Genomic DNA, 13,976 nt, shown 5'->3' on the forward strand with positions numbered 1-13,976 from the left:
GTTGTGCTGTTTGTGGTAGGACCAGTGCTGATGACAGGTGCCTGTTGCTTTTCTCTGGGGTGCAAAAACACAAGAACCATTGCCAGAAACCTGAAAGGGCAGCCACACCCCAGCATAGCCTGCAGCTCTCTCAGACAGGCCGGCTTTACATGACTAACGCCCATGGCAGGGTCCCCCGGAAACCCAGCTGCACAGAACCAAAAGGTCCAGGATGGCAGCTCTGAGCAGTAGACACCCTTTGCCTCTGTGGACCCTGCGCTGCTAACCCACAGCACCACACGCTTAGTCACATGGGGGCTGCAAAGGCAAGAAGAGGAAGAGGGCTCTGTCTATTTCAGTCTCCTACACAGACACTCTGGGAGCCGCAAACATTAGTCACATCTGCTCAGTGCCATCAGGGTACGGGCTACGGTGCATTAACTGGGTCTGATATATGGGAAATACACCAGCCACAGTCTTTCCTGCATGCCTGCAGCAAGTCAGACTAAATTAGTGGGGTGGAGAGATTCTGGTGCATCTCACTTGGATCAAGAGAGCACTGCATTCTGGGAGTTCTATTCTCCACAGGTCTCACCCTCCTCCCTCGTATTAAAGGAGAAGGCAGGTGCAAACTGTTTCATTTCCTGCATTAGGTGAAACTTTTATACACCTGGCAAGTTGTGAGTGTCACCACATCAGCGTGGGAAACCCTGGTCCAGACAAGGGATGGGCAGGATCCGGATAGGATTTATGGTCTAGGAGTTTTTATACTCCTCTGTTGGTGGATTGTGATATAAACTATCAGAGCTAGAGGCACAAAAATAGGAAACACCACCACTATACACCTACACTCCAAAGGATATAAATGATCTGATTTAAGCCTTTTTGAGCTTGGATTCTTTGTAACCAGATGCAATATGTACTATCTTAAAGGTGCTTCGGGGATTAAACACACACACAAAATCCCTCCACAGAAATCCAGAACTAAGGCAATTAGTGGGCCAGATTCCAATCTCAGTCACTCCAGCAGAGACCCACAGTAACACCAATGAAGCAAATAGAGTCATCACTCCAAATCTACCTGTGTAACCAACCAAGATCAGCATCTGTAGCAGCCTGCTACAGGCTAATGGGGAAGGAGGTGCAGGAGAACCCTGCTTATGGTAGGAGCTACAAAATGTAACAACAAGGGGAGTTAAATACACACAGCCAGCCTGGCAACTCTGAACTCCATGGCTTTTGATGGGAGCCCGTCACCTCTAGGTCACAAGTTCAAGCCAAGTCCAGCCCAGCCAACACCGGGAGAGGAAGAACTGGAAAGTTTGGTGCTCAGGTGAAAGTAGTTGTGTGCATGGGATGTCTCAGACATATGCTCAAATCTCAACAGGGAGTGATCCCAGCTGAACGGGGGCCTCAAGAGCTCCCCCTTTCCAAGTCATGATTCAGGTGGGGAAGCCTGCCCTAGGGCTGCCAATCTGCACCCAGTCCGGGGATAATCAGAGACTCGCAGCACCATCCCCAGACACCTAGAGAGGAAGAGTCCTAGTCCTAGCCCAAGCCCTGCTATACTCACCGGCATCACAGTTGCTGGCATTTCCTGCTCCGGGAAGTCACTCTGCCTTACACCCTCCCCGGACCATTGTTCAGGGAACAGCTTCATTCCAAGCCTGCGGGTGAATGAAAGGAGCCGGCAGAGGAAGAACTTACTCCAGCCTAAGCCACGGCAAGGAAGGAAGAGACACAGATATTAGGGAACTGTAGCCCATATCGCTCTCACCTGGGGGCCAGGTGAAGCCCCGCCCCTTAGCCTCACATGTCACCTGGATTCTTCACAGTAACCAGAACCCACCTTCACTCAGGCAAGGCAGCTCTCCCCAAGCTTAAAGAGACACGGTCCCTTTCTGTGCATGCAGCAGGCAAAGGACTAAGGGAGATGTCACACAGCGGGAGGCTGAATTACTATTGTTGCCTGCCTGGGAAGGTCTTAAGGAGCTGTGTGCTTTGCAGACATGTGAAGAGACATGGTCCCTGCCCTAAGGAGCTTGCTTATGGGCATCTCCCATCTTTGGCAGGGACCAGGAACACAACTTGGTAATTAGGATTAATTCATTAATGTTTGTGCACTGCTAATTACACATCACTCACCTCCCATGGGGGCAACAAAGTGTCAGGATCAATGTGGGGAAAGGGGCAAAGATTCATAGATGTCCCTGCAAGCCAAACTGTACCCTTCAGCCCTCCCCAAGGATGGACCTGACCCTTCGCTTCTCCCCAAAATTCAACCTGACTTCCCATCTCCTGGGCTTGGTGGAATTGGGGACGTGTTCTGCTTTGTACGCAAGAGGGTGCAGGCTCAATCCTTCTAGACAGAGAGCTGGTCCAATGGTGAGGGTGCTAGCTGGGCACTTAAACATATAAGTACTTACAATAGAGAGGTAACTTCAGCCTCACGATCCCGCACACTAGTGAACAGACTTTTGGATATGTAAGGTGTGGCGAGCTATTCCTAAATGGACTGTTCAGAACAGCTCCGGTCTCAGGAAGCTCTTTGAAATGGTTTACAACTTTCAGGCTGACCTAAGCGTGAGCAGAAGCTCTCAGGCAGAATTTATTTAGCTGCCCATTAGGTACTGCTGTTCTTATCTGCAGAGCCAAGGGAGGTGTCTCAAAGACCTCCTTTAGCATATTCTCACACTGAGCTACACTTCCCTCGCAGATGCATCTTAACACTGACGTCACTGAAAGCATTATGTTAAAAGAACATTGAGATTCTCATGGGTAATAATTTATGCATGCCAGAAAGAGTCCAAAAGGCGTTTATACACAAGACACACAAGACACACAGTGTCCTTAAGAGCCACTGCTTAATCCACTGCTCTTTCTAGGCTGCAGAAAACACCGTACATTGTCTAGTCGGAAATAACACATGTTCATGCATTTGTAGACTGTATCAAATGAATAGAGGCAAATATTTCCTACTTTTGGGGTACTTCCCCTGTAACCTGAACACTAGGCTTAGCAGAATTGTTACGAATTTAAATGGATCGTATCAATGTTTATTTTGAAACAATTTAAATGTGTATGTATTTCAATTGTCACATTTGTATCAGACAATAGTTATTTAATGACAGTAAACGGAGATTCAAAGAGCTAAAGCTCTAGAACTGTTGACACACAAATTGACAATCTCACATGTCAAAATATATAAAGTAAATATCCTAATAAGTTCTCAAGCAGCATTTTTCTTACTTTGCCTATTTGTAAATTTTGATTATTATCATTGGAAATATTTGTTCATCTGTGTCTGTACAGTGAAATTGACATTTATTAACATTTACAGATAAAAATTGAATTCTTCCAAGCCTACTTAACACTCATTTAACATCGTTTTTTAAATAGAATTTCCTAGGGTGGGTGTTTTTTAAAAAGAAAAAAACACAGAGAAAAGGTCCATAGGAGGGAGACCCTCCCTCTATGCCAGGGGTTGGCAACCTTTCAGAAGTGCTGTGCCGAGTCTTCATTTATTCACTCTGAATTAAGGTTTCACGTGCCAGTCATACATTTTAATGTTTTTAGAAGATCTCTTTCTATAAGTCTATAATATATAATTAAACTATTGTTGAGAGATGGTTCAGTGGTTTGAGCATTGGCCTGTTAAACCCAGGGTTGAGAGTTCAATCCTTGAGGGGGCCATTTAGGGATCTGGGGCAAAATTGGTACTTGGTCCTGCTAGTGAAGGCAGCAGACTGGACTCGCTGACCTTTCAGGGTCCCTTCCAGCTCTATGAGATGGTATATCTCCATATATATATATTATTATGTAAAGTAAATAAGGTTTTTAAAATGTTTAAGAAGCTTCATTTAAAATTAAATTAAAATGCAGAGAACCCTGGATCACTAGCCAAGACCCGGGCAGTGTGAGTGCCACTGAAAATCAGCTCGCGTGCTGCCTTTGGCACGCGTGCCATAGGTTGCCTACCCCTGCTCTATAAATTCATAGATTCTAGGACTGGAAGGGACCTCGAGAGGTCATCGAGTCCAGTCCCCTGCCCGCATGGCAGGACCAAATACTGTCTAGACCATCCCTGATAGACATTTATCTAACCTACTCTTAAATATCTCCAGAGATGGAGATTCCACAACCTCCCTAGGCAATTTATTCCAGTGTTTAACCACCCTGACAGTTAGGAACTTTTTCCTAATGTCCAACCTAAACCTCACTTGCTGCAGTTTAAACCCATTGTTTCTGGTTCTATCCTTAGAGGCTAAGGTGAACAAGTTCTCTCCCTCCTCCTTATGACACCCTTTTAGATACCTGAAAACTGCTATCATGTCCCCTCTCAGTCTTCTCTTTTCCAAACTAAACAAACCCAATTCTTTCAGTCTTCCTTCATAGGTCATGTTCTCAAGACCTTTAATCATTCTTGTTGCTCTTCTCTGGACCCTTTCCAATTTCTCCACATCTTTTTTAAAATGCGGTGCCCAGAACTGGACACAATACTCCAGCTGAGGCCTAACCAGAGCAGAGTAGAGCGGAAGAATGACTTCTCGTGTCTTGCTCACAACACACCTGTTAATACATCCCAGAATCATGTTTGCTTTTTTTGCAACAGCATCACACTGTTGACTCATATTTAGCTTGTGGTCCACTATAACCCCTAGATCCCTTTCTGCCGTACTCCTTCCTAGACAGTCTCTTCTCATTCTGTATATGTGAAACTGACTGTTCCTTCCTAAGTGGAGCACTTTGCATTTGTCTTTGTTAAACTTCATCCTGTTTACATCAGACCATTTCTCCAATTTGTCCAGATCATTTTGAATTATGACCCTATCCTCCAAAGCAGTTGCAATCCCTCCCAGTTTGGTATCATCTGCAAACTTAATAAGCGCACTTTCTATGCCAATATCTAAGTCGTTGATGAAGATATTGAACAGAGATGGTCCCAAAACAGACCCCTGCGGAACTCCACTTGTTATACCTTTCCAGCAGGATTGGGAACCATTAATAACTACTCTCTGAGTATGGTTATCCAGCCAGTTATGCACCCACCTTATAGTAGCCCCATCTAAGTTGTATTTGCCTAGTTTATTGATAAGAATATCATGCAAGACTGTATCAAATGCCTTACTAAAGTCTAGGAATACCACATCCACCGCTTCTCCCTTATCCACAAAACTCGTTATCCTATCAAAGAAAGCTATCAGATTGGTTTGACATGATTTGTTCTTTACAAATCCATGCTGGCTATTCTCTACCACCTTACCACCTTCCAAGTGTTTGCAGATGATTTCCTTAATTACTTGCTCCATTATCTTCCCTGGCACAGAAGTTAAATTAACTGGTCAGTAGTTTCCTGGGTTGTTTTTATTTCCCTTTTTATAGATGGGCACTATATTTGCCCTTTTCCAGTCTTCTAGAATCTCTCCTGTCTCCCCTGATTTTCCAAAGATAATAGCTAGAGGCTCAGATACCTCCTCTATTAGCTCCTTGAGTATTCTAGGATGCATTTCATCAGGCCTTGGTGACTTGCCGGCATCTAACTTTTCTAAGTGATTTTTAACTTGTTCTTTTTTTATTTTATCTTTTAAACCTTAGAAGTCATTAAGCATCTCTGCCATTTCCAAGTTTCCTGTTACTGTTTCTCCCTCCTCACTGAGTAGTGGGCCTACCCCGTCCTTGGTCTTCCTCTTGCTTCTAATGTATTGATAAAAAGTCTTCTTGTTTCCCTTTATTCCTGTAGCTAGTTTGAGCTCATTTTGTGCCTTTGCCTTTCTAACCTTGCCCCTGCATTCCTGTGTTGTTTGCCTATATTCATCCTTTGTAATCTGTCCTAGTTTCCATTTTTTATATGACTCCTTTTTATTTTTTGGATCATGCAAGATCTCGTGGTTAAGCCAAGGTGGTCTTTTGCCACATTTTCTATCTTTCCTACCCAGCGGAATAGCTTGCTTTTGGGCCCTTACTAGTGTCCCTTTGAAAAACTGCCAACTCTCCTAAGTTGTTTTTCCCTTCAGTTTTGATTCCCATGGGACCTTACCTATCAGCTCTCTGAGCTTACCAAAATCCGCCTTCCTGAAATCCATTGTCTCTATTTTGCTGTTCTCCCTTCTACCCTTCCTTAGAATTGTGAACTCTATGATTTCATGATCACTTTCACCCAAGATGCCTTCTACTTTCAACACCCAGGCTTTTTTTTACCGTAGAGGGTTTACACAGAACCCTGCCTCATTCTCTGTGTCCCTCACAGGATGGGCAGTGAGTGAGATGAGAGTTAGGGCTGGTCCACACTAACCCCCCACTTCGAACTAAGATACACAACTTCAGCTATGTTATTCACGTAGCTGAAGTTGAACTATCTTAGTTCGAACTTACCGCGGGTCCACATGCGGCAGGCAGGCTCTCCCGTCGACTCCGCGTACTCCTCTCGCGGAGCAGGAGTACCGGCGTCGACGGCGAGCACTTCCGGGATCGATCCCAGAAGATCGATTGCTTACCACCGGACCTGGAGGTAAGTATAGACGTACCCTTAGAGGAGCCTTGCCTCACTGTCTGCACATCATACAAGCCACTCAGGTAGTAAACACACACCCAGATAGGCAGACAAAAAGGGTTCCATGAACGAGACATGGCTTGCATTGAATGAGGTAAGTCTCCCATGCACACCACACCTGTGCGTTTTAAAAAAACAGTGCATCTTTAAAATGTACATTAAATAAAGCAGGACCCCACTCTGCACACTTCTCTGCACTGAACTATGCATGTCCTTATCTAATGTGCAAGGCTTGGCGTATGCTTGCAAGGCACACCACAGACACCTACCTGCAATCCAAATATTGGAGCTATTGAAAAGCTGCCGGGCAGCTCTGATCTAGGGAGCAGAGCATGGGTGGCAATGGGAAAGCAGATGTCACTGCAGAACAAGTCTGATTACATCCACCAATTATTTGTTGTCTCTCCTCGCTCTCTTTTTCCTGTTGAAGTAAAATGGAAAGAAACTTTAGAATAAAAATTCAGAAGTCCTGGATCTCAGCTCCCCAGAGCGTCTGCTCCCCCTGGGTTGATGCAATGGCCCTAAAGGTTTGTTTGCTGGTGCAAATTCAAATGAGAAATAGTAAGGCACAAATTTTGAACAGTGGGGGTGATTAACTACCAGGGGAAGTGATGGATTCTCCATCTCCTGAAGTGTCCAAATCTCATTGCAGGATGGGGTTCAATAAAATCATAGAATATCAGGGTTGGAAGGGACCTCAGGAGGTCAACTAGTCCAACTCCCTGCTCAAAGCAGGACCAATCCCCAGACAGATTTTTGCCTCAGATCCCTAAATAGCGCCCCCCTCCCCAACGATGGAACTCACAACCCTGGGTTTAGCAGGCCAATGCTCAAACCACTGATAGGTTCGACCCCTATAAACTTATGTGTAATGTGTTAGCTTTTCCCTTTGAGTTTTAATTTTTACTTTCATTTCCAGAGCGCTAATGAATTTTCTGATTGTTTTTCATTTTGAATCAGTGACCTCTAGTGCTCGGTTTGGTTAATGACAAGAGTGTTATAACATTACATTTACATAGAGCCTGGTTTTCAGGCCCCCATCCTGCATATCCATGCAGAGAGGATGAGACCTCCGTTATTATTAGGCTTGGAAGGCTAGGATTTTTATTAGTAAATGTCACTAACAGAAATTGATGAAAACAATTTACAAATAGGTAAAGTATGAAAAATGCTGCTTGAAAACTTCCGAGAGCTTGATTTAAGGATATCTACTTTGTATATGTTGACATGTGTTGTTGAAAATTTTCTTTATAAAGCTTTAACTTTTGAAACTGTCCTTAAATAACTACTGCCTGACCCCCTAATGTTTGATGACCACATACTTTCCTGCAACTGTAAACATTTAAATGGATAAAAAAAAGCTGAAACCTCACAATTTTGTCCAACTGCTAACATTTGAATCGATCAAAATAAAAAAAAATGCTTAAACATAGATATGATCTGCTGAAATTATATTTAAAAAAATCAACTTCTGCCAAAGGTTAGTAATTATGGTCTTGTACAGTAAACTCCCTGGAACTAATTTCATTTGAGGGCTGAGCCATATTGCCAGGATTTCAAACTGACCCCACAGACCATGGGCATTTTAAACCTGTGTTTTCCAGTGGCTCTCAGCCGTTCCAGACTACTGTATCCCTTTCAGGAGTCTGACTTGTCTTGCGTACCCTCAAGTTTCACCTCACTTAAAAATTACTTGCTTAGAAAATCAGACATAAAAATACAAAAGTGTCACAGCACACTAGTACTGAAAAATTGCTGACTTTCTCATTTTTACCATATAATTGTAAAATAAATCAATTGGAATATAAATACTGTACTTAAATTTCAGTGTATCATATATAGAGCAGTATAAACAGATTGTTGTCTGTATGAAACTTTAGTTTGTATTGACTTTGCTAGTGCTTTTTATGCAGCCTGTTGTAACACTAGGTAAATATCTAGATGAGTTGATGTACCCCATGGAAGATCTCTGCGTACCTCTGGTTGAGAACCACTGTTTTAGATCTCTCAATTATTGCCTTCTCAAGCCTATGGATATCCCAAGGTTTGCATGTGTTACACTTACCAGCACTTCCCACTGACATTAAAGCCCTGGAAGAATAATCACTACAACCCTCCCTCTCCAGTACAGGACGTGGGGGCTGCACTGTGAGATGGGACATGTAAGGAAATACCAAGGAAGGCAGAAGGGTGGGGTGGTGGGAATAAGAGAGAAACAGGGATAGTGAGGAACACAGAGAAGGGGAGAGAAGGGAATAAAACTGATCCTGTTTCCAGTACATGTGCCTTCTGCCTCCTCCAAGTTAAACAGCCTCCTGGAGAGGAAACGAACCAGCAGAGGACAGCAGTTTGAGCAGTATCTCCACATGCTGGGCACAGCCAGAGGCCACAAGCAGCAGCAGCCACAGTGTTGGTAATGATACACAGGTCAGTGGAACCCGCAATCTGAAAACGTCTGTGACTCGGTAACTTTCAGCCTCTCGCTCTTTTAAAATGATTTTTTTTTTAATATAAATTTGATGTGAATCTAGTGCAGGCAAAAGGTGCCAGCCTGGCAGCCCTTGGACAGTGACATTCTTTTCCCAACCCCAGCTTCTATGCAACATAGACAGTGAGGAAGTAGCTTCTCCTGTACTATCCCCACCAGGGCAGAAGGGGTAGGGGGTAGTTTTAGTCTTCAGGTCTATTCAGCCCTTGGGCTCTTTGCTGAGTATGCCAACCAGCAGGGCAATTGGTGGTCTCTGTGATGTAAATGCCTGTCCATTTGGGACTGGATTTAGGCCATCACCTCCTTTGACAAAAGCCAATCACCGGACAATAACTACTATTGGAAAAGGCAACAGAGGGTCCTGTGGCACCTTTGGACCCTCTGTTGCTTTTTACAGATTCAGACTAACACGGCTACCCCTCTGATACTATTGGAAAGGAGCTAACTTTAAACAGTGATCTCCGCCTGAAAGGCTCTGTATCATTTCCAATCTCTGGCTCCAGCCAGTTGCTCATCTCCCTGATCTTGTTTTTATCTATCCCTTTTCGTCACCATGCTTCGCAGTGAATGGCAATATCTGATCTCTCCTAAGTCCCTGCTTCCCTGCCACAAGCAGCCCTCTGCCCATTTACTGCCAAACTCAGAACACCACGTTCATTTCTCTGAGTCTGCCTTGCATACCTACATTTCCATGGCATTTCGGGTGCGCTGCAGGAATCTCACTTAATTCCGTATCCGGATGCCGCTCTTTACAACCTTTTTTCAGTGGAGCAAAATCCTGAAAAGCAGAAAGTGTCCATTTCATCCAAGTCTACTCCCAGCAGCCATGGTTGGGAGGCTGGAAGATGTGGAAAACTGAACACATCAAAATAAAAAATGAATAAATATATAAATAACTTTCAGCTGAAAAACTTGTTTATCCAAAATCCCGCATCACAAAATCTCCCATTCAGCTGAAAACCCTGTGTATCTTAATGATGTTTATGTCCCCCATCTTGCTTGCATACATAAACCTCCTTCTCTGTGCTGTGATGACAATCTAAGCTGAGTAGTCCAGGAGAAAAAAGGAAGTTGGCCATACAAACTTGTTTTGTTGGAGGGAAATGAAGCAAGAGAAGAGACCTGCCTTGGGCCACTGTGGTAACTTCCACTTCGCAGCATCTTCCATAGCAGGGTTACAGTTACATGACTGCCCAAGGGCCAAACCCTTGTGACAAGAGCCACTGAAGTCTAGTGAGGAAAGCAACCAAGATTTGACCCCACCCAAAAGTAGCTGTAACCTGATTCTCCATCACCCTGTACCCTATGTAGTCAATTCTGCCTGTGCAAAATGCTGTCAAGTGAGTGTAGAACGGTAGAGTTTTACACCCATTTTACACAGGTGTAAAGTTCACTGATTTCCACAGCAAAACTTGATCATTCTAAACAGTCCCATTGCAGGCGCTTAAGTGTTTTGCATAACAGAGATTGACAGGACGTAAGTATGTAAATAAATAGGCCATGGAGAATCTGGAACCTATACTTCCTTCTTCTTACAGGCCAGATCCAGCAAAGTGCTGAGTGTTAATACCATAGCATAAGAACCTAGATAGGCTAAACTAGAATGTCCACTGACGTCTATAGGAGTTGAGGGCACTGTGTGTTTCTTCTGATCATCTCCATTCTAGTCCACCTCACCCATGGTCATTATCCAGAGACTTTGAGTTCAGTTGACAATAGTGTGCAACAGAAAGGACCTGATTTCAGTTGTTCACATGACCAGCTGCACCTGCAGGGTTGGCAGGTAGAAAGAGCCTGGTTAGACGGAACGCATTTTACTGTGGAAATCAGCAAGAGAATAATTATGGGAACCTGTTTGTACACAAAGAACGAGGAGTACTTGTGGCACCTTAGAGACTAACAAATTTATTTAAGAATAAGCTTTCGTGGGCTAGCCTGGTTCTTTTTGCTGATACAGACTAACATGGCTTCCACACTGAAACTTGTTTGTACAGAGGTTCTTTCCAGCCTGTAGTTTCCTTACCAAGGAGGCAGTGAGCTGGGAGGTAACACAACAGTTCCAATAAGCCCTCTCTTTGTTGCATAATTTCCTTCCATAATCATCTCAGAGTGTGAATCTTCTTTTTTAATTCTGATCTTTCAGATGTAGTCGCAGTCACACCCCAGAAGGAGAAGTCTGGTTTCCTCTGTCACAGTTTAACCCATCGGGTGCTGTCACGTTCTAGTAAAATAAATCAACCTCGTCAGTTACTATAAGACGCTCAAAGAAGGTGCAATAAAACAACCGGGAGAAAGATCAGTGAGCACAGCGTGGGCTCCAACTGAACCAAACTGCGTTCTCCCCTCAGCAGACCTTTCCAAGACATACTTCAAAATATACCACTGCAGATTCTGAAACCCGTTCTGCTTTATTCCCTAATCAGTTCCAAGAAATTCCCTCTTCACATCCGTGATATTAGGGTACTGCAAGACTTGTAGCCTTGTGCAGTGAATCCTAGTAGCTTTCACAAGCTGAGCAGGGTTACTGTTTAAATGGGAGCCCTGACAAGAGTCTCATAGTGCTAGTTAGTCAGTAGCTGGCCATTTTTGGTCTGAGTCAGTACTGAACTGATGCCCTAATGTGCAGCTAAGGAGCACCCTCTGCTGCAAGTAGCATGTTTTTTCAGAAGAAATGAATAATTGAGGTCCCAACACTAAAGCTCCCAGGGCAATTTTTGTTAGAACCGTGGTGTTAGCCCCACTATCCCAGCCAAATTATAACTTAGATTACATTCTGCTTCCTTCATTTTCCTTGCACGATGGCATTCTCCTCAGCTTCCTGTCTCATGTAGTTGCATAACGTTGTTAAGCACCTGCGGCATTTCCCCCCAGAGATGGCTGCCTTTCAAAAGTAGAAGTGATTTCTGTATAGAATTAGTAAACAGCATGTTGTCTTCTGGACGAAAGGTGCTGTATATGACAAATGTTATGGGTCAGGCTAAACCCTGATATTATGGGCGGGGTGTAACTGCCACCTTGCATTCAGGATAAATATAAAGAAGCCATTGTAAACAGGGGACTGAAACGGTTAAGCAGCCTCCACCTCAAACTCTGACCAAGGTCTCCAGTCAAAACAAAGCCATTTTAGCCATTCAAAATGCAGCTGCAAAAATCTTTCTCCCATACTGCTCCTTCTGCATGAGAGGCGCTCACTATGAAAAACTGCAAAGTAACCACGTTGGCCTCTTTTAAATCTCTTAGTAAAACCAACCTACGCTGCTAAATACTAAATGCTTGGTAACAGGCTGCTGAAGTTCTGTGATGGCTGCTAATTACATAGTCCTTAGACATAATCATAACTGCCTCATTATTTGTATGGCCTCCCTCCAGCTGTTTGTTATATTAAACTGTTGTCTCGCCTTAGTCTTAGATCAGCTCTACACTTAAAATTTACATTGACATAACTACATTGCTCAGGGATGTGAAAAATCCACACCCCTGGACAATGCAACGATGTAGGTATGCAGGCCTAACTCCAGGTGTAGACACAACTACCCTCGCTCAGGGAGGTGGTGTTCCTACAGTGGAAAAGCCCCTTATGTCACTGTAGGCTGTGTCTGCACTACAAGGTTGTCAGTATAGCTGCAGCACTGTACCTATGTCTCTATAGTCCCTGTAGTATAGATGTGGCCTTAGATAGCGAGGGGCAATTTTTTGTTCTATGCATGCACAATACCTAGTATCCTGGGTCCCTCATATTTGCTCAGTGGCCTAGAGAGACGGTATCTGCAACGGGTACTAGCCTAATACAAACAATGCATAATAACAGTAATATCTTTTTGGGGGAGTGGATGGTAGAAAAAGTAGTCCAATGATGCCATCTACTGGGGAAGTGGAAAATTTGCTTTAATTCTGGATTAATTTACAGATTAAAGGGAGGACAAAAACGGAAACTGATTTATTATTTTTGTGTCGACAACTCCCCCAGCTGGACACTCTATTCCCAAACAAAAGTGACTTTATTCCAGAATAATTACTCGCTTTGGAAGTAATTATTTGGGAGTAATTACTCTGTAATTAAATCACTTTTATTCAAGAAAAGAATATCCACATGGGGAATTAGTCCAGATTAGCTACATTAGAGCAGAACTGTTATTCCGGCATAGCGGAATGACTACTGTGGAACAGCCAAGTGAAGTCAATTTCCCTGTGCAGACAAGCCTTGGGGGAACTGCCTTGGCAGTAGCATGAGTAGCGGAAGTGGGGCCTTCCCTACCTCTGCACAGCCAGGGCAGACCCCAATTTCTATGCTCGACAGTTAGTTACACCAGAATTGAAGACCTGCCAAGCGAGGGTGAGCGATGGGGCTGGGACCCCACAGCACTTTAGCCCTCCTGCGGGAATCCCTTTCCCAGGGGCTCGGGCCCCACCTTCAGGCCGTTCATGCGGGTTGAGAGGTGCAGACCGGCGCCAAGGGGAGAGACTGCCAACAGGTCCTGCCCACCCATGAGGGGCTCTCTTCCCCCAGGGAGTCCCCCCTTCTCTTCCCCTCCCCCCCTCCCGAGTGTCCCCCACCTTCATGGTATCTCCCCTTCTCCCTCCCCCCCAAGGAGTCCCTCATTCCCTTCCCCTCTCCCCATGTGTGCCCCACACCCTCAGAGTCCCCCATCCCCCAGGGAGTCCCCCCTTCTCTTCCCCTCCCCCCATGAGTCTCCCCCACATCCGGGAGTCTTCCCTTCTCCCTATGAGTTCTCCCTCAGGGACTATCCCCTATTATCTTCCCCTCCCCGCCATGGGGAGCCCAGCCCGGGCCGGAAGCCGCCCAGCTCCCCCCTCAGCTGGCAGCTGAAATGAGGGGACGGGAAGGCGGGATCTCGGCCGCCATCTTGGAACCGGGCAAGGCTCCCTCCCTTGTCCCGCGTTGGTCCCGTCCCCCTGTGCCGCGTTCCCGGGGAGAGAGGGCGAGGAGGGAGGGGCCGA

General features: G+C 44.9%; 1 protein-coding gene across 1 annotated transcript in view; it reads right to left on the bottom strand.

Moving 5' to 3' along the window:
• LOC128830187 (sodium-dependent proline transporter-like) overlaps positions 1–13,462 on the bottom strand; it is a 49,640-nt gene extending 36,178 nt beyond the window's left edge. The window contains 6 exon segments of the mRNA XM_054015974.1: positions 1,553–1,692; positions 6,799–6,829; positions 6,831–6,950; positions 9,703–9,872; positions 11,041–11,238; positions 13,273–13,462. Of these exon segments, the coding sequence (XP_053871949.1) occupies positions 1,553–1,692; positions 6,799–6,829; positions 6,831–6,950; positions 9,703–9,822 (411 nt within the window). The 5' untranslated portion in view covers positions 9,823–9,872; positions 11,041–11,238; positions 13,273–13,462.
• Positions 13,463–13,976: the final 514 nt, after the last annotated feature.

The sequence above is a fragment of the Malaclemys terrapin genome, chromosome 1 (assembly GCF_027887155.1).
Source record: "Malaclemys terrapin pileata isolate rMalTer1 chromosome 1, rMalTer1.hap1, whole genome shotgun sequence".
NCBI lineage: Eukaryota > Metazoa > Chordata > Testudines > Emydidae > Malaclemys > Malaclemys terrapin.